We start from the raw sequence: 20,668 nt of genomic DNA, 5'->3' as shown, positions 1-20,668 counted from the left end.
CAATTAGATCACTTACCAGAGGATAACGTGAGAAAAGTCTAAAAATATGGAATCTTTATTTCAACATCAATAATATAAATCTAGATATGATAAATTGCACTTCATACTTGGAATATTCAGCATATTGCTCTAAGTAGACATTTCTTCGTCCAAATGTCGTTTTCTACCTTGCGTGCTAGTACTAGCCCAAGTCTGTCGTAAGGAAGCCTGCAGCTCTTGAGTTTCGCAGATATAACTATTGAGTTCATGCTCTCGCATGGGAGGTAGGATACCAGGAATGAAGCCAACGAATGCCTGGAAAGGAAACAAAGGAGGTTAAATCATATTCACCTTTGTTCTCCCCTTAATATAAACCATTGTTCTTTAATAGGAGTATGGCCCTAGCAGTACCAGCTGAACTCTGTCGAGTCCCTTGTTAGGCTGGGAGGAACGTAGAGAGTAGAGGTCCCCTTTTTGTTTTTGTTTCTTTGTTGATGTCGGCTACCCCCCAAAATTGGGGGAAGTGCCTTGGTATATGTATGTATGTATGTATGTATGGTCTCGGCTTAGCTGGAATGGTTGTTTAAACTTTGAACGAGGTTGTTGGTAGTGGGGTGGAGGACAATCCCTGCCAACTCGCGAGGTAAAGTAACCTTTACTTTGATTTCAGCTATATTTCAGTACGCATATACTACTTGGCTGCCTCTTATTCTGGCTGTTTTAATCTTATGCTTTCAGACTGAAATGAATAAATGTAATGGCAGATAGGCATGTTCAAGGAATATTAATGGAAGGCGGCAAGGATATGCAGAGTTATCCAAATAGTACTTACTCCTGTCGGGCATCATGTCAGTTACTGTTCTGTCCTTCATGTGTGTGGGCTTATGAAGTTGGTCTACCTTGGATCCTGCTGGTGCTATGTTGGAGAAAGATTTCTCCTGCTACTGAAGGGGAAGGGTTCCACCTTTCTGTTTCCTTCAGTGTCTTACTGACCTTGGAAAGGCACTAGGGATATATCACGTGGTTGTGGTCTCTTTCCCCATGATAACGTCTTCCTCAACCTGTAAAACTCTGTAGATGACGAACTAAAAGTTCTTCCTTCTTCCCTGCTTTATCTCAAGTCTTTGTCTATAACAGGAAGACCGATCACTAGGAACCAAGTAAGCAGAATTTAGACTATTTCCTCCCTGTGGGATGGACGGTACAATACGGTGCAGTACCAGAATCTTTCCTTTTAGGAGTAAATGCAGAGAGGTGTCCAAAAACGGGACGAAACATTGGCACGTATAATTCTCGTATGGGGCTTAGCATATGCACTACTGGTTGGGATGAAGGATTCTGCCTTTCCTTAACCTTCTCGTTGGGAAATGGTAGCGGCAGACGTTGCAACCGCCACCTGTGAGCTCTCATCCCAGAACATGTTCGTGCCAAAAACTATACCACCAGAAAGAAGTATTGGCAATTCCTGCTCCTTCTGGTACAGTGAAATCTCATGAGCAGCAAGAATGAACGGCGGTGCCCTTTTCTAATGTCTGGACAATCGACAGAGGGAACCAATGCGTATGCCTTCACCATCACTTCACTAAACCTTACCTGTTCCTGTATCTTCTTCCTCTACTGTTGCTGAAGACTTGGTCATTAAAACACAGGATGACTGATCTAGCCAAGTGTAATGAGACATTAACCAATTCCTTTGCATGGTTTCTCGTGAGGCAGCACTGTACCAAAACCTAACTCTCTCTGGGAAAATTCAGGTACGAGGTATTGGAGCTAATGCTCCTGCTACCAGTTTTACGTCTCTTGCAGTACCAAGCGCAAGCACTGCTGGTCAGGATGTTGGTAGTAACTGTCGTCCCTCTCCTGCCCCAGAATGCTTTGATGATGCCAGTGCTTAGAAGAACAGAGAGAGAACTGGGTAGTACATACCGGGATTGCATAGACTCGATAAGATAATCATAGTACAGTATGTACTGTTCTCATCTTCCTTCAGCAAAGGAGCTCCAAACAGTCTGTGATGAAAGGCTGTCACTCGGCCTTTAACCAGATCTCAGATTGAAGAGCAAGGATCTTTCCCCCTCCAGTTGATCAGCCTGGGCTCAAGCATAGCTCTGAATGGCCATCTTTCCAGGAACTAGAGCTCCCTATTGGGATGTCCATAGAGTACTCAGGTCTCTCAAGCGGACCCTGCTGAACCCTTGACTGGGCATCAGTTACGATATGACCCCAGCCTACTCATGAACCTCAGCCTCTAAGTGTTGTGATGGGTGTATCACATAACATTTATCATCAGTGGTTTTCAAATGGAGGTGGGCCTTCCTCTCCTTATTTGGAGTTTGTGTCCAAGAGCCAGGAAGTATCCTGGCACAACTCCAATTTCAAGTCCTTCCTCTCTTCTTTAAAAGCACAGTTCAGGATGCTCACTTCTGTCCTGCTCTTATACTCACATCCCCTTGCGGAGCACCAGAGACTTTCCCACACCAAAAGGTTCTAGAAGAAGATATCCAAGAAAATTTCTTCAGATGTGCTGATTCAACGAGAGTAGGGAAGTATCATCATGGTTCGGGCACACGAAGCCAGGGATATTGGATCAACCCTAACTAGCAGTAAAAACATGTCAGTGGTACGTCCTGTAGCTAATCCCACAGAAATAAACAGCAAACAGGAATGCTGTCTAACAGGAACAAGAACAGGTATACTGGCAGGTTTGCACAGAAACTGTTGCACATCTGTAGTTATTGAGAAACTACGGCAAGTCTTTCCTTTTAAAGAGATTAAAACAGCCAGATGGTGATGGCAAAAGTAAATCTATAAGCAGCTGGAAACATAGTGAGAGCTCAGTGCCTTGTCATGTGGGTGGGGCTTGCCCATCACCTTGTTCAAGTTTTAACAACTTTATCCAGCTTTGCTGAAAGCACGTTCCTATTAAAATATGAAAGTTTGTATTCGTGTATTAACAAATTACCGTATTTCCCGTGTCATAAGACGCTACAAGTGGTAAGACGCACCCTTAAATTAGCAAGGCAGTTTTAGAATAAAAAATTAGGATTTAAAAAATTTCTTAGCACAAATCCCTAGTCAGCGACTCTACCATGATTATTGTCTTGCACAATAACTTTAATTATTTTGGGTGAATTATGAAATGTTTGTTAATATTAATTACCTATATGCCAATTATCCCAATTTTATTACATATTCATATAAGAAACAACTAAAGCAGTCGTAGTTTCCACCACAACTACACGTTAAGTCAGAGCGTTTGGTGTTTCAAGTATTGTTTACATGAAAGCAGCGTTACCAAAGGTGCATAAAATTTTGTTAAAAGAAGTAAAATTCTAGTACTATTTCCAAAATTCCTCATATAGCCTGGAAATTTTCACACAAGATGTAATTATTGATTAAAGAATCTAGACATTCTTTTAGGTGAAATAATTTTGCTATTGTTTGTGATTCAAGGTCTAGTTACTTTTCTGCAAATTGGTAATACTGCAATCAACAAACAGAAGTTTTTTCCAAGGTCGTATTCAGCAAACGTCTGTTTGTATTATTTCGTAACTCAGGCAACAAAGTAATTATCTATATATTGCTTTATTACAAAATATCAACAAAATATGAGAAAATAGATATACTGTATACTGCATAAACAACTATGTCATAGCGTCGTCTGCTACGAGATCATTAATTGGCATGTTTGCTTGTAGAAGCGGGTTAGCGAGTCATCAGCTGATTACAAAAAAAAAAAATTATTGCTACTGTACTTCATTAAAGGAAGTGCAATATAAAAATAAATGAATTTATTACATAGGAATGATAATTGTAGGTTTATATTCTATGTCTCGTCAGTTTGAGTACTTGTATGTCAATAGTTAGATGTCTGAAGGGTGTTAAACTCCCTTATACAACTTTTTCTCTAGTGTTAAGGTGCGTCTTATCACACGGAAAATACGGTATTTTAATCTTCAGAATTTGTACGGTACCAACAAAAACAGATTTATTTCAAATGCCTAATTTATAAAAAAATTAAGGTACTGTTCTCAAATCACAACCACTCCTTTCATTTAACTTTCCTTCTAATGGTGATTACCATTTGTCAAATTATACACAGGATCAATTTTCTATCACAATCAAATTAAAAAAATATACGATTGTTTAAAAGTTTCACAAATTATATTAAGAATACATAAAATATTAATAAGGACACCTTACCTGAGGATATTTCTTAGCGTACTCAAAGTTAAACTTATAAATATTTTTGATGAGAGCAGCAATAACGTGAGGAGCTACATGGAAAGGCCTTTCTTCTGTTGTATGCCTTATAACAGCTGAAAAAAAATAAAGTTCATCAATATATAGCATACCCTCTAAATTTTGATTGACCACTAAAAACTATCCTTCAAATATTGCACAATGTTCAAAAACATAATGACTACTATTAAGATAACTGGCAAAAGCCAAAAATTGTGTGCACAATTTTACATTTCTAATAACATTGTTCCTTATCTTGGTCAAAAGTTGTCAGTGAAAATGGTTGTAAATATTAAACTTTTCAAATGTTATGTCAACAAGGAGTTCATCACCAAACTTTAACTGTTGTGTACAGTGGCATCATCTACACGAGTCAGCCAGTAATAGGATTAATTCTGTGAAGTGGATGTTAGGAGAGGATGTATTATAATTGTATTCAGAATGGGAGATATAAAAACCTGTACCAATCCAAGTAGTGTATCCTTGTGATCACACTTGCCTAACCATGCTCCGCATTAGACATCCCAATACACTGAAGATTCCAGGACAATCAACTGGCTGTATTGCCTCAGTTATCATCATAAAGTATAAGGAATTGTGCCTCAAGCTTTATTTTCCTACAGCTATATGCATACACGTATATCCAGCCTCAAGATTCTTTTACTTATACTTTTATTATGTCAATCGTGAATTCAAACATATTAGAATGTGGGTGACTACTCAAACAGTGACATTCTTTTTGTTTAAAAATGGTTTGCTATGTAGCAGTAGGTTTTTCTGTTTAGCCTGAACAGGGAAATCCAAAACCAGTGGAAGCTAACTGCAAAATGAGTATATGATGAATACTGTTATGGAAAACCAGTGGAAGCTACCTGCAAAACGAGTATATGATGAATACTGTTATGCAAAACCAGTGGAAGCTACCTGCAAAATGAGTATATGATGAATACTGTTATGCAAAACCAGGGGAAGCTACCTGCAAAACGAGTATATGATGACTACTGATAAGCAAAACCAGTGGAAGCTCCTGTTCAAAATTAGTAGGAATATTTTCCTGAAAAGAGTAATCCTTATGAACAATTTCTCCTGTGTTTCTAATTTGCAACACAGCTATCTTACAGATATTTATATATATTGTATACATATTTGTCACCTAACCATTTCATTATTTCTGTTTTACTATGCCCGATTGATTATTTTTATATAATAAGTATGGAAAATGGCTGTCTGCCAAAGAAGGTGATGAATGCAAGAGTTGATGGGAGAAGTACAAGCGGAAGGCCAAGGTTTGGGTGGATGGATGGAGTGATAGAAGGATAGATGCGAGCAAGGCAAGAGCGTGTGCTAGAAATAGGAATGAATGGCGAGCGATTGTGACGCCTTGGATGACAGCGGAGGTAGCAGCAGTAGAGGATTCAGTGTTATGAAGCTTCATCTGTGGTGGATAAAAGGGGAGGGTGGGCTGTGGCACCCTAGCAGTACCAGCCAAACTCAGTTGAGTCTCTTGTCAGGCTGGGAGGAATGTAGAGAGGAAAGGTCCCCCTTTTTTCATCTGTTTGATGTCGGCTACCCCCAAAATTGAGGGAAGTGCCTTGGTATATGTATGTATGTAAGTACTGTATCCTAATATCTCTTTTCTTAATGAACACCTCGAGGCTGGTAAAAATCCATCCCTTCAATAATAATTAACGAACACCTAAAGATTTGATAAAAAATAAAAGTAAGGAGCAAGAGGAAAAGGCCGGAGAGTGGCATAAACAAGTACAACATCTGAGCGCGGCCAGAAAGGAAAGAAGCCACCTTGTAAGCGTTTGACCAAAATCTCTCTATACAAGGCTCTGCTCAAGGTAAAAAAAAAAAAAAAAAAAAAAATTAAATATTACAACCATTGTTATCTTTAATAAAAAGTTATTTTTTCTTGCAAATGCTATATGTAAGTTTTTAATTATTAAATATCACCAACAGTTCATGCACGGATAATGGAACCCTGTCTTACTTGAAAATATTTAAAAGAAAAAAAGAATTTCTTACCTAACAACCTTCCGATCACTGGGTCTAAAACATCTACACAAAATAAACTCTGAAGTTCCGCTCGAAGATTAGAACACAATTTGGTTGCTACGTATATCCTATTCTGTAAAGAAAAGAAAAATTGGAAAATGCTGGAAAACACAATACATGGAATGGAGATACTTTAACTACTGTATAGTCAATCCTTTTTAGTTTCCTGATTGCTGATTGGTTGGACAAGAAAATTCTAACCAATCAGATACACCTAAGAAAATTCTAACCAATCAGATACACCTAAGAAAATTCTAATCAATCAGATACACCTAAGAAAATTCTAACCAATCAGATACACCTAAGAAAATTCTAACCAATCAGATACACCTAAGAAAATTCTAACCAATCAGATACACCTAAGAAAATTCTAACCAATCAGATACACCTAAGAAAATTCTAACCAATCAGATACACCTAAGAAAATTCTAACCAATCAGATACACCTAAGAAAATTCTAACCAATCAGAAACACCTAAGAAAAATCTAACCAATCAGATACACCTAAGAAAATTCTAACCAATCAGATACACCTAAGAAAATTCTAACCAATCAGATACACCTCTACCAGATATAAATTTTGACAAACAGTCGATAGATTTGAAATATTTTGTTCAATATGGATTAATCATGAGAAGGCAAAATAACTCGGCAATGAACAAAAACCAAATGGGACACAAGTGTGGGAGAACATGTAAATATCAAACTGTACAGTACTTTTAGCTAGTTCATAATTCTGTACTGAAACTGAAATCATAGCTATGACTAGGTCTTTAAAAAAGTGATGTTAAATTTACCCCCAAAAGGACGTACTGGTACGTTTCACAAAACTCATCCCTTTACCCCCATGGACGTACTGGTACGTTTCACAAAACTCATCCCTTTACCCCCATGGACGTACTGGTATGTTTCACAAAACTCATCCCTTTACCCCCATGGACGTACTGGTACGTTTCACAAAACTCATCCCTTTACCCCCATGGACGTACTGGTACTTTTCACAAAACTCATCCCTTTACCCCCATGGACGTACTGGTACGTTCTTGCAAATAACTGCTATTTAAATTTTTTTTTGCATATTTTTGATAATTTTTTGAGAAACTTCAGACATTTTCCAAGAGAATGAGACCAACCTGACCTCTCTATGATGAAAATTAAGGCTGTTAGAGCAATTTTTTGAAAATATACTGCAAAATGTGCATGAAAAAAAATAACCCCTGGGGGTTAAGGGTTGGAAAGTTCCAAATAGCCTGGGGATAAAAGGGTTAAACTTTGAAACCTTTAAAATAAGCCTATTATCAAACTCTAACATCAACATAAAATCACATTAGGAAGAAAATTATTTCACATTTAATATTTTTAAAACTTCAACCCTACTTTGAACTTAATATGCAAAACCCAACTTTATTTGCATTATAAAGAAAGATTTAAACTTAACCTTATCAAAACTTTACTGGAAAATTCATCAAGCTTACCAGGTATGTGAAAATTGGTATAATTCCATCTAAACTATAAATGATACGATTGAGTAAGTTGTAATAGCTAATGATGAGCTGCTCGTCGTCAAGGTCCTGCGGAATAAAAACAAAACATGAATCTTATTTATCTTAACTTTTGTTAACTAACAAATTGAACATTATCATCATTATTATCATTATTACTTGCTAACCTACAACCCTAGTTGGAAAAGCAGGATGCTACAAGCCCAGGGGCTCCAACAGGGAAAATAGCTCAGTGAGGAAAGGAAACAAGAATGAAATATTTTAAGAGCAACAAAAATAAATCCTACATAAACAATAAAAGCTTTAAAAAAAACAAGAGAAAGAGAAATAAGATGGAATAGTGTGCACAAGTGTACCCTCAAGCAAGAGAACTCGAACCTAAGACAGTGGAAGACCATGGTACAGAGGTTATGGCACTACCCAAGATATGAGAACAATGGATTGATTTTGGAGTGTCCTTCTCCTAGAAGAGCTGTTTACCATGGCTAAAGTCTCTTTTCTGCCCTTACAAAGAGGAAAGTGGTTACTGAACAATTACAATGCAGTAAGAAGAAATTTTTTAGTAGTCTCAGTGTTGTCAGGTGTTGGAGGACAGAGGAGAACTGAGTTTTCTCATGGACAGTAAGGTTGCTGGGATATATATCTATTTTTTTTTTTTTTTTTGATAATTAAGTATTACAGAAGTGGAAGGATGTAAATGTTCTGCTTATTTCAAATACAAATACTGTATAGTGAGCTGAACCCTTAATCAAATTACCCTAACAAAACAATCTATGATTAATTACTAAATACTGCAAAATATTCATGATTTATATTTTAATTCTTAAGATACTTCATGAAATTCTAAACACATGTACAACAAAATTATAGAGATGTTTTTTATATAAGCAATTTAGGATGAAATCACAAATTTTAAGTAATTTGTAATTTTCCTAACAGTACTTACCTCGAACTACTTTCTTAGGAGTATCTGGGATCTCCTCCCAACCGACCCTAGTTCGAGGTAAGTACTCCGTGTTGGAACAAATTACTTTTAAACTGTTACTGGAGCTAATCTCCTTTCAAATGACAGTACAAAAAAAACTTGGTTCTCCTACGAGTAGTCAAAAGCAACTCCGATAACTATACTGTTATACAAACTGACTCTCCTTAAAATATAACGCACCTTGTCCATGGATTAATTTTTTTTTTTGCTACAAGAATGTAAAGATTGATTTCTCACTATGCACTAATCCATTAGAAGACTTTTTGTTACGTCATTACGGGAGACCATGTATGACAATTATCTACTCCAGTCGGTTCTACTGATCTCGGAAACAGACATTGGGGTATTTCTTCCAGCATCTCAACAAGGAGAACCAGCAGATCTGGATAAGAATTGGCGTGCAACCACCTTAGAGCAACTAGGATCGCCCCGTGATCCGATATGGTCCGAACTCTCTTGATTAAAAAGCAAATCAGGCAGATGGGAAGAAAGACATACGCATCTAGATTGTTCCAATGGTATCAAGATGTCCTAAAATATCACCCAAGGTTCTGGCTTTGGGAAGACATACTCTGGGAGTTTACTGGTCAGCAGTGTGGTGATTAGGTCAATCGGCAGTACTCCTCCGAGCAAGAAGCTTTACCACCGTGCAAGGAAATAAGGACCCCTCCGAACCTAAAATCTACCCCTGGCGACCGAGTATGTGTGTGCCAGGACATTCCTCTTGCCTGGAATGAACCTCGCTGACAGCCCTACACCACTGTACTTTACCCTGATGTGCACCTCCTTTGTCAACTAGCATAGACTGAGTGAGACAGTCCTTCCTTGCTCATTGACAAATGCTATGCCAGTACTATAGTGGTGTTGCTCATAAGCACTATTCGAGTCCTCTATCAAAGTCTTAGAAAACTTTTAAGTGCTAGGAACACCACTCATATTTCCAACAGGTTGATATGCAGTTGCTTTTCTTCTGATGACCACACCCTTGAAGCGACTTGGTCCCTCAGTTATGCGTCTAAAAACAAACACCTTAGGAGGTAAGGGGTCTAATGCAACTCCCTTAGTGAGGTTTATGTCATTCAACGACTGAGAATGGGAGACTGCTGCCTGCCAACCTGCGACACTTCACACATCAACGAAGCAATGTCTGGTGGAAATGTCTATGTGGAACAAGTTTCTCAAACGAGGAAAGATGTCTCGGAAATTGTGACCAGCGAGATGGGGAGTTATCACTTGAACAAGAACAAAAGCACTGCCTCTATTAGCTTGACCATAAAGTAGAACCCTCTACTTTATCCTCTGCTTGGCCGTGAGAGACTACTTTCTGCAATTTACACAGATCCTCAAATCACAACAAAATGAGATTAGTCCATTTTGATCCTGAAGAAATTGGATAGGCCATTACCAATGAGTTATCAACATACCTCCTCATATGTATCCTGTGTAAGTGAGCAAAAGATGAGTTTGCATGGACACTTGGGGAGCAATGGACAGTCCAAAGGACAAGGATTTGAACTGGTACACTAATCCCTCAAGGACGAAATGCAGGTACTTTCTGTAGGACTGACAGATGAATATGTGAAAATATGCATCCTTTGGATCAATAGAAAGCAAGAAGCCCTCCTTTCTGATGCCAGACTGCACAGCAATTGCCGTTATGGTCCTGAATGGAGTTTGATAAACTTGTTCAGTGGCAAGAGATTGACGACCAAGTCTCCAGGCCCTGTGGAGCTCTATAGAATAGTCTTAAATTTTAGCACAATTTCCTCCTCCATCATTCTCATCTCGGCCAGAGCTTCCGTCGATATTGGAGGATAACCCTGGAACACCATCAGAGAGTAAGTGTAAGTCAAATTATCTTCTAAGGGTAGGCAGATCCATCCTGAAGGCCTAATACCACCCCTTGTTCTACTCCATATCACTGCCCAATGGCACAACAAGCATTCCCGAATCCCATTAGCTGTAGGGGACTGCCAAATTCAGCATCTCTTTCATCCTTTCTTACCTCTTCTGTCCCTCCTGAATGAGCCAGATCAGGAACTAAGAGTGGAGCACTGTCCCAACCTTTCTCAGAGGGAGAAGCAGCTGGAGGTTCTGATTGGGTTTTGAATGCAGCCAGATGTCAAAAGGGGTCTTGCTAGCTGACCTGCCTAGCTGTAACTACCTTTTTAAATTTTAACGGCAGTTCCATCTTTAATGATGGTTTGTTAAAAGGACTAAAATTAGATTGTGTTATCAGTCTTTTCAATAACCATATAACAGAACTGGACTATGTTTATGACCTCACTAATGACTTTCCAACTCAGGTACTTGATAAGGGTGACAATAAACGAGTGCATCATACTCCTATTAAACGGACAATAGTTTGTTTGTGTAAGAACAAATAGACATAAAATTTTTCAACTCTGTCCCTAAGTGGATCCCTCTTACAGATAGATCTAGTGCAACACAGCCATCAGCAAAGCAAAATATCATACACAAACAATATTTTAGTTTTCCTTGTTTCCTTTCCTCACAGGGCTATTTTTCCTGAGTCCCTGGGCTTATAGCATCCTGCTTTTCCAACTAGGGTTGTAGCTTAGCAAGTAATAATAATAATAATAATAATAATAATAATAATAATAATAATAATACAGACTAGTATCTGGAAAATATGTCTAAATCAATACTAATGTTTAGTACTTGATGGGACTTACCCGCATTTCCAACGCAATCTTTAAAAAATGTTTGTGGATGTGAGACGTGAGGTCTTTATAGAGAGACTCTGAATACTGTTGACAAACACACTTGTAAGCGGCGGAATACATAGGCTCAAACTGAATAACAGGGCCTGAATGCGGAGCTGGAGGGGGCCCTTGTAATAACCTATCGACGGCCCCTCTTAGTTGCGGCCAGTAAGTGTTGTGGTAGTCGTCGTCAGTCATATTTGACATGGCTGAAAAAAAGACAGAAAAAAAAGAATATAATTTAGGTTCTACTGTAACAAGGATCAAACTTGTGTATAGTATTGTATAAGAAGAAATAAATACAGTGTTTAACTCTGAAGTCTCTAGTTTTTAATAAACTCTGCTGATGCCAAGTTTTTTTACTACTAACAAAATCTGTACTTAAATGTTGAAAGCCTAATTTCAGTTTCTTATACAGTACTTCATGTGAAATCCATTTCTTAAAATATATTTATGACATCTAAAAAATATTTGGTTACTAAACAAAAGCAGCCTTCAACTTAGCGTATATCTTAGGGGTCTTCTATTCTTATAAGCAACAAAATCTGATAACTAAAGACTACTCTATAAATTAGCATTCAGATATCCCACATGAAATTGTACTTCCATAAACAATAACTATATTCTAAACCCCACTGTAATGTGAAGTTGTACTTCATTTTTATCATTCCACTCAAAGAGATTCACTAGTAAATGCTACACTTCTATAAAGTTAGCCTGTGGCTGCATCTGCGGTTATTCAACAAGTGAGGCACGAGGGAGTTGAAAATTGAATCTGCTTCCAGAGACCAATTCTCCCAGCACCTTTCCCAATATATCCGAAGTCTCTCTGAAATCAATGTACAGTATTCTGAATTCTAGTTTCTACCCAATCCTGCCTGCACTTTCCAAATCGGCACCCACGTGGATAAAGCCTGACCTAAGCACCATGACAATGAAGCTGATAAGTTCAGGGGTATATTAAGTTGAAGGTCTACTTATTAAGTCATGTTCTATAAAGCAAAATCTTTCATTTTGAGTACGTTCAAAGGAATTTTAATCCTAGCTATAAAAATAAATATTGTAATTCATTAATGCATCTGTAGTGTACAGTATATCTTGAAAAGATAAGTTCACAGGTCTTAAGTTGAAGGTCTACTTATTAAGTCATGTTATATAAAGCAAAATCTTTCATTATGAATACGTTCAAAGGAATTTTAATCCTAGCTATAAAAATAAATATTGTAATACTTTAATGCATCTGTAGTGCACAGTATATCTTGAAAAGATAAGTTCAGAGGTCTGTTAAGTTGAAGGTCTACTTATTAAGTCGTGTCCTATTAAGAAAAATCTTTCATTTTGAGTACTTTCGGAGGAATTTTATTCCTAACTATAAAATTAAATATTGCAATATATAAATGTATCTCTGTAGTGTACAATTTATCTTGAAAAGATGAGTTCAGAGGTCTGTTAAGTTGAAGGTCTACTTATTAAGTCGTGTCCTATAAAGCAAAATCTTTCATTTTGAGTACTTTCAGAGGAATTTTATTCTGAACTATATAAATATTGTAATATATAAAGGTATCCATAGTGTACAGGAAAACATTGCACTGAAATCATAATGCTGTCCCCCTAACATCTCTGCTATCGCCACTAAGCAGGTCTGAAGAGTTCTAAAAATATTTCCAAATTTTGACAATACTGTACGGTATTACTGTAGTCATGTAAGGTAAGGGAAAGTTTGTGTCATGAAGTGAAGGAAAGCAATGAAAAAAATTCATCCAAAGTAAAATACCCTGAAAGTAAAAGAAGTCATTTAGTGAACAGTAATTCAAGGAATAAATGACACAGGAGGTGAGGAGATATATTATCATGACAAAAGACATTTACAAACTATGAAATTATGATCCTGTCTATCTAGCCTATGATTAGGATTACAAGAGTGCATTGCTTCTTAAGAAAGAATCATGATATTTCCATAGGAATCTGAACACTGTTATAGTACACAGCTTAGTCGAGTCATGATATTGTACACTGCTCAGAAGAGTCACAGCACTATATACTGCTCAAGCCCTGTCCACACGATCGAGCATGCCCGACAGGCAAACAGTGATACCAGGCCACAATAGTTAGTGATAATGAGGGTTGATGACGTCAGAAGCGGGAAAACTAAAGGCAGGGATCTGGCAACACTGTATGATACCAGATCCCTGCCTGTCGTTTTCCCACTTCTGACGTCATTAACACTAATTCTTACTAACTATTGTGGCCTGGTATCACTGTTTGCCCTTCGGGCATGCTCGATCGTGTGGACAGGGCTTTAGAGGCGTCATGACATTGCACATTGCTTACAGTCATTGCACTGCACACTGCTTAGAATAGCCACAGCACTTTACACTACTAAGAAGTGCCATGACATTGTACGCTGCTTAGACATTGCACTGTGTACTGCTTAGAATTCATGACACTAAACAGTTTAGCAAGAAAAAACAATCATGCCAGTGAACAATACTTATAGACTTAAGACACCCCACTCTTGGGAAAGAATTATGACACTGTATACTGCTTAAGGGAGGAGATATGATAGTGCACTGCTGAGGAAAGAACCATGACACTATACAACTGAGGAAAGAATCAGGGCACTGTCCACAGCTTGGGAAAGAGTCGGGGCACTGTCCACAGCTTGGGAAAGAGTCAGGGCACTTTCCACCGATTGGGAAAGAATCAGGGAGCACTGTCCACAGCTTGGGAAAGAGTCGGGGCACTGTCCATAGACTGGGAAAGAGTCGGGGCACTGTCCACAGCTTGAGAAAGAGTCAGGGCACTGTCCACAGCTTGGGAAAGAGTCAGGGCACTGTCCACAGATTGGGAAAGAGTCAGGGCACTGTCCACAGATTGGGAAAGAGTCAGGGCACTGTCCACAGATTGGGAAAGAGTCAGGGCACTGTCCACAGATTGGGAAAGAGTCAGGGCACTGTCCACAGATTGGGAAAGAGTCAGGGCACTGTCCACAGTTGGAAAAGAATCAGGGCACATTCCACAGTTGGAAAAAGTCAGGCCATTGTCCACAATTGGAAAAGAATCAGGGCACTGTCCACAGCTTGGGAAAGAATCAGGGCACTGTCCACAGTTGGAAAAGAATCAGGGCACTGTCCACAGCTTGGGAAAGAGTCAGGGCACTGTCCACAGCTTGGGAAAGAATCAGGGCACTGTCTACAGCTTAGGAAAAAATCAGGGCACTGTCCACAGCTAAGAAAAAAATCAGGGCACTGTCCACAGACTGGGAAAGAATCAGGGCACTGTCCACAGCTTGGGAAAGAATCAGGGTGCACTGTCCACAGCTTAGGAAAGAATCAGGGCATTGTCCACAGCTTAGGAAAAAATCAGGGCATTGTCCACAGCTTAGGAAAAAATCAGGGCATTGTCCACAGCTTAGGAAAAAATCAGGGCAGTGTCAAAGCTAAGAAAAAAATCAGGGCACTGTCCACAGACTGGGAAAGAATCAGGGCACTGTACACAGCTTGGGAAAGAATCAGGGTCCACTGTCCACAGCTTGGGAAAGAATCAGGGTCCACTGTCCACAGCTTAGGAAAGAATCAGGGTCCACTGTCCACAGCTTAGGAAAGAATCAGGGTACTGTCCACAGCTAAGGAATGAATCAGGGCACTTACCACAGATTAGGAAAGAATCATGACATTGTAAAAGAAAGAATCATAACACGGCATATAGCTAACTAAACAAAAGTCATTTCTGAAACTGAAGTCTAGGCCTAATAAATTTGCAATAAGAAAAAATTTCTACCACCAAGAAAGTTAACCTTTACACTGCTGTCAAAAGATTCTCAAAACAAGTTCCAAATAATTACAGGAATAAGGTAACCAGTCTAAACTATCACTCTAAAAAATGAAGGAACAAGTCATGGAAAGTAGATAATTCACCATTCTACCCCAAAATAAATTCAACAGATGACTAGAACAAATAAATATTGTGATCTGGCAGCCTTGACATTTTAGAAATCAAATACCCAGACAAATTTGACAAAGTGGATACATCAGGTCTTACTTTAATACTGCCGCCACTACACCACACAATTGACATTTCTAAATAAATTGACAGTAAAACCTATAAAAAAAAAAGAATATGAGGGCAAGTGGCCTTACCAGTAATAAAGTAGTATCCCATCTTACTTTTCCAATAATGCTTATATCTTAAATCTGAGACCTTGTACTGCATCTGTCCAAAGAAAAATCATAAATTCAACAAACTGACAATATCTAACATCATGCAGACTTCTCCCTTTACAGACTAATGTTAATGATCTACTATAAATCAGGGAGGGAGGATGTGAGGATGAAGTTGAGGATAGGATAAAAACAGCATAAGGAAAGTGGAGAGAGGTAGCAGGAGTGGTGCGTGATAGGAAAATGCAAATCATGGTATTATTATTATTATTATTATTATTATTATTATCATTTGCTAAGCTACAACCCTAGTTGTAAAAGTCGAGATCTACAACCCAGTAATAAGACCATGTTAATGTACGGATAAGAAACTCGGGCTTCAAGACGAAAAGAGGAAGCAACACTTGAGAGAGCAGAGGTGAGAATGCCAAGGTGGATTATTGGAATATCACAGTTTGAAAATTTGGAAAATGATGAAATAAGAAGCATGGCAGGTGTAGTCGAGATAACTGAGATGATGAGTGTGTCACGACTGAGGTGTGGGGAAGTGTTAAGGATGCATGGTGGGGAGGGAGTGAGGAGGGCTAGGGAGGGAGTGAGGAGAGCTAGGGAGGGTGTGAGGAGGGCTAGGGAGGGTGTGAGGAGGGCTAGGGAGGGTGTGAGGAGGGCTAGGGAGGGAATGAGGAGAGCTAGGGAGGGAATGAGGAGAGCTAGGGAGGGAATGAGGAGAGCTAGGGAGGGAGTGAGGAGAGCTAGGGAGGGAGTGAGGAGAGCTAGGGAGGGAGAGAGGAGGGCTATGGAGGGAGGGAGGAGAGCTAGGGAGGGAGAGAGGAGGGCTATGGAGGGAGGGAGGAGGGCTATGGAGGGAGGGAGGAGGGCTAGGGAGGGAGGGAGGAGGGCTAGGAAGGATGTGAGGAGGGCTAGGGAGGGAGTGAGGAGGGCTAGAGAGGAACCTACAAGGAGGAGATCAAGAGCGAGACGGAGAATTAGATAGCAAGATAAGGTGAAAGATGATATGGAGAGAAGAGGTTTGGAGGAAGAGGATGCTTTTGATCGAAGGCATCTGAGAGGGCGCATCAGGCAACCGACACCTTAATGTAGGGATAACGGTTGGAAAAAAGTTGATAATGATATTATATCTAAATTAACCCGACTAAATTTACTAGCGATTCAGTCGCAGAAATGAGTCGACTACTCTAGGTTAGGTTTATGGAAATAACACAACAAAAAGTTTTTAGACAAATATGATATATTATTTTCTCTACAAGAACAAGCTAAATAGCCCCATTGATAATGACTACGATGACTAAAACCATTTGACCTTTCAAAATTTTTTTAGTAACTCAAAAGTATTTCCAGAATATTTAAAGGAAGCAGGCATGACATCTCTCCAAATTGTTTATGTGTAAGAAATGAGTTATTTCACTTTTCTAGCTTAACAAAACTTTTATTTTATTAATTTTCACGTTTCTCTTACTTCCAGACACAAAGTTTTATAACGGAAGTTTTATAATTGAATATATTTTCTAAATAGACCTTTTATCTTCTTATACAACCTCCACTGGACATGAAAAACTTAACCAATTGTTCCAAAACGGATGAAAAAACAACGAACTATTGGTATATATATATTACAGAGCTATAATTTCCATCTAATATGATTTATAGAAACAAGAAGGAACTGGCGACGGAAAAAAGCGGCCACATCAAGTCACATATATTCAACTTCAAAAGGAGACAAGGTCATTCTCAAAAATGCAATATGTATAAAAAGTAGGAATGTTGTTACTGTTTAAAATATTTCAATCTAATTGTTCATTACTTCCCTTTCTAGTTGATTTATTTCCTCGTTTCCTTTCCTCACTAGGCTATTTTTCCCTGTTGGAGCCCTTGGGCTTATAGGCACTACCCTCAATTTTGAGGGTACCCGCCATCAAAAACAAAAAATGCCGAGGCCCTTTGCTCAGGTAAGATCCTCTGCCTTAGGTCTGGTCAAGTTCCTATTGGGCGAAGTTCAGATAGGGCGAAGTTCGGACAGGGAGAAGTTCAAATAGGGCGAAGTTCGGAAAGGGCGAAGTTCGGAAAGGGCGAAGTTCGGAAAGGGCGAAGTTCGGACAGGGCAAAGTTTGGACAGGGCAAAGTTTGGACAGGGCAAAGTTTGGACAGGGCAAAGTTCGGACAGGTAGGGCGAAGTTTGGATAGGGCGAAGTTAGGACAGGGCGAAGTTCAGACAGGGCGAAATTCGGACAAGGCAAAGTTCAAACAAGGCAAAGTTCGGACAGGGCAAAGTTCGGATAGGTTAGGGTAGGGTAGAGAGTATTGCTTTAAATACTATCGGCATAAATTAGGTTAGGAACAGGGTGGTGCCAGTAAGAAAGACGAGGCACCCTAGGTTAGGTTAGGTCAAGACGTACCACAAAAACTAACTTTGCGAAATCTTTGTATTTTTCAACTTCTTTTATAGCAACGTTTGGCGATTATACATTTAGACTATCCAGCTTTTTATTAAGCCGCTAATACTATTGGCATAAATCTTAGATAAAGATAATGAGGTCTTAGTGTGAAAGACAAGGCACTCCAGGTTAGATAAGGTTAAGACGTACCGTTCTAACTCGCTCCTCGAGATCTTCGTACTTTCCATATTTTACAAAATTTGTGCCGATTATACATATGAATTCATCACCTTTTCCTATCACGCTGAGATTTCCAAAGTGCAGATGGGGCTGCCCCCTTAAAATTCGCTCCTTTTCCAAAAATAAAAAAAAGCTGCGTCTCGAGATCTTCGTACTTTCCATATTTTACAAAATTTTAGCCGATTACACATATGAATTCATCACCTTTCTCTATCACGCTGTGATTTCCAAAGTGCAGATGGGGCTGCCCACTTAACAATCGCTCTTTTTCCAAAAATAAAAAAAAGCTGCGTCTCGAGATCTTCGTACTTTCCATATTTTACAAAATTTTTGCCGATTACACATATGAATTCATCACCTTTTTCTATCACGCTGTGATTTCCAAAGTGCAGATGGGGCTGCCCGCTTAAAATACGCTCCTTTACCCAATAATAAAAAAAGCTGCGTCTCGAGATCTTCGTACTTTCCATATTTTACAAAATTTTTGCCGATTACACATATGAATTCATCACCTTTCTCTATCACGCTGTGATTTCCAAAGTGCAGATGGGGCTGCCCACTTAAAATTCGCTCCTTTTCCAAAAATAAAAAAAAACTGCGTCTCGAGATCGTACTTTCCATATTTTAAAAAATTTTTGGCGATTACACATATGAATTAATCCTTTTTCTTTCACGGTGTGATTTCCAAAGTGCAGATGGGGCTGCCCACTTAAAATTAGCTCCTTTACCCAAAAATAAAAAAAGCAGTGATCCAAAAATAAATACATGTGGTTTTAGGGGTCAGACAAAATCTAGTATAGCACATGTGTTTGATGAAAAAAAAAATAAATGTAAAATTATTTTAATCTAATAAGCAACGAATTAAGAATGTAATTCAGCCTAACCTATAATTGGCCTATCAATTAACGACAGTAATTAGACAATTAATGGACTTAGCCTATTAGATTGCTCTCATGCTAGGCCTGTAGTTAATCTATCTAAATGCAGCTATATATCTATAACTATATTAAGGGAAACGGATTATACAGCGATGAATGAATGAATATTCAACTGCCCCATTAATAAATTGCCTTCATAGTTCATGCAAGCACGAAAAAAATTTACATTATCATACATCACTGTTGGAAATGACAAGGTTGATTTTCTTACCTAAAGAACGTCTTAGCGGGGCCATTGTTACGCCTTGATCTCCTGTCCTTTCTATGACCATTTGTTCATCCATAACTTAGATGAGTTATATAACAGGAGGTCAATTGCTGGGTTAAAACAACATCTAAAACTGGTGAGGAGACACTCCTTCCGAGAGAAGAAAACTGCTATAGCATCGTACGCTGACACTAAAACTCTTGTGCAATGTTATCTTTGTTGTTAAAAAAATGAAAATTTGGAAGTTAATTATTAATAATATATATATTAAAATTTCATTGAGGCTATTTCTAGTTCTTGGTTTAATAATAAATGATGTTTTAATTTATAAAACCTGTATCAGTTAAAATTAAATACGTTATTTACAAAATAACTCTTGTGCAATGTTATCTTTGTTGTTAAAAAATGAAAATTTGGAAGTTAATTATTAATAATATATATATTAAAATTTCATTGAGTCTATTTCTAGTTCTTGGTTTAATAATAAATCATGTTTTAATTTATAAACCCTATACTAGTTAAAATTAAATACGTTATTTACAAAATCATGCTTATATATTCTCAATGACATCTGCAAAACACCGAAGGTTACATTGTTGCTTTTCCGAACTTTAAACTTGAAAATTTTATTTCTTGGAAGAAGAAAAAATGCTTAGATTATATGGATTTATTAAAGATCTTAGCATCTTAAAATATCCATTCTGCATAGAAATATTATGCCATAAAGTAGGTTGGGGGGAAAAAGGCGGATTTCTAGTTGCCAGCATAAATATATATGGCAAAGATTGTAGAATTTTACCTTGGTATTTTAATGTTACTTTAACTTATGCCAGCACAGAGTCTAAATAATTTTATGTCTTTAAGTCTAAAGTCGATTATAGTGAATGTTGATAATATTCTAGATAGCTAACGGTAAAACATGAACAAAAAGACATTAAGTGCGAATCAGGTGTAAGAAAGGAAAGAATTTAGCATTAACCCTTTACTTTTAATTATAATTGTGTAATATATTTTTAATAGATAACCAATAAGGAATATATTAGCAGAAAGGACGTTGCTTAAGAAAATTTGTACTGGAAATAAAAATCTCGCCTTGGAACCATTGATAAACAAGACAATCTTAATTTTTACAAACTTTTTAGGTTCATATAGAATGTTATATCGCTTTTCTCTTCCGTCTGATATAGAGATAGTAATCTCATATCAGCTTGTCTTATCATAAATCTAATAAGTT

At 38.0% G+C, this 20,668-nt stretch overlaps 1 protein-coding gene across 2 annotated transcripts; it reads right to left on the bottom strand.

The window, feature by feature from the left end:
• Positions 1-39: 39 nt before the first annotated feature.
• On the bottom strand, positions 40-19,631 carry LOC137638490 (CDK2-associated and cullin domain-containing protein 1-like). 2 transcript variants are annotated; one of them, XM_068370585.1, is made up of 7 exons: positions 19,438-19,594; positions 15,635-15,707; positions 11,466-11,704; positions 7,758-7,853; positions 6,253-6,355; positions 4,183-4,298; positions 40-294 (listed from the first exon to the last, which is right to left on the bottom strand). In XM_068370585.1, the coding sequence occupies exons 2-7, from the start codon at positions 15,705-15,707 to the stop codon at positions 130-132; spliced, it is 792 nt and encodes a 263-aa protein (XP_068226686.1). In that variant the 5' UTR covers positions 19,438-19,594; the 3' UTR covers positions 40-129. The 2 variants fall into 2 exon arrangements, with proteins under 2 accessions (XP_068226686.1, XP_068226685.1); XM_068370584.1 differs by lacking the exon at positions 15,635-15,707 and having other exon boundaries at positions 19,438-19,631.
• Positions 19,632-20,668: the final 1,037 nt, after the last annotated feature.

Source organism: Palaemon carinicauda, chromosome 3, assembly GCF_036898095.1.
Source record: "Palaemon carinicauda isolate YSFRI2023 chromosome 3, ASM3689809v2, whole genome shotgun sequence".
Classification (NCBI taxonomy): domain Eukaryota; kingdom Metazoa; phylum Arthropoda; class Malacostraca; order Decapoda; family Palaemonidae; genus Palaemon; species Palaemon carinicauda.
The sequence above is the reverse complement of the archived record's forward strand: the minus strand, read 5'-3'. Positions and strand labels throughout refer to the sequence as shown.

Excerpts from the sequence above, each read along its gene's own strand:
- LOC137638490 (XM_068370584.1), bottom strand. The coding sequence starts at position 19,510 with ATGGATGAACAAATGGTCATAGAAAGGACAGGAGATCAAGGCGTAACA. Across the intron at positions 7,854-11,465 it reads AGATTGCGTTGGAAATGCGG|GACCTTGACGACGAGCAGCT; the intron begins GTAAGTCCCATC and ends TTTATTCCGCAG. Across the intron at positions 4,299-6,252 it reads AGTGATCGGAAGGTTGTTAG|CTGTTATAAGGCATACAACA; the intron begins GTAAGAAATTCT and ends ATTTTTTTTCAG.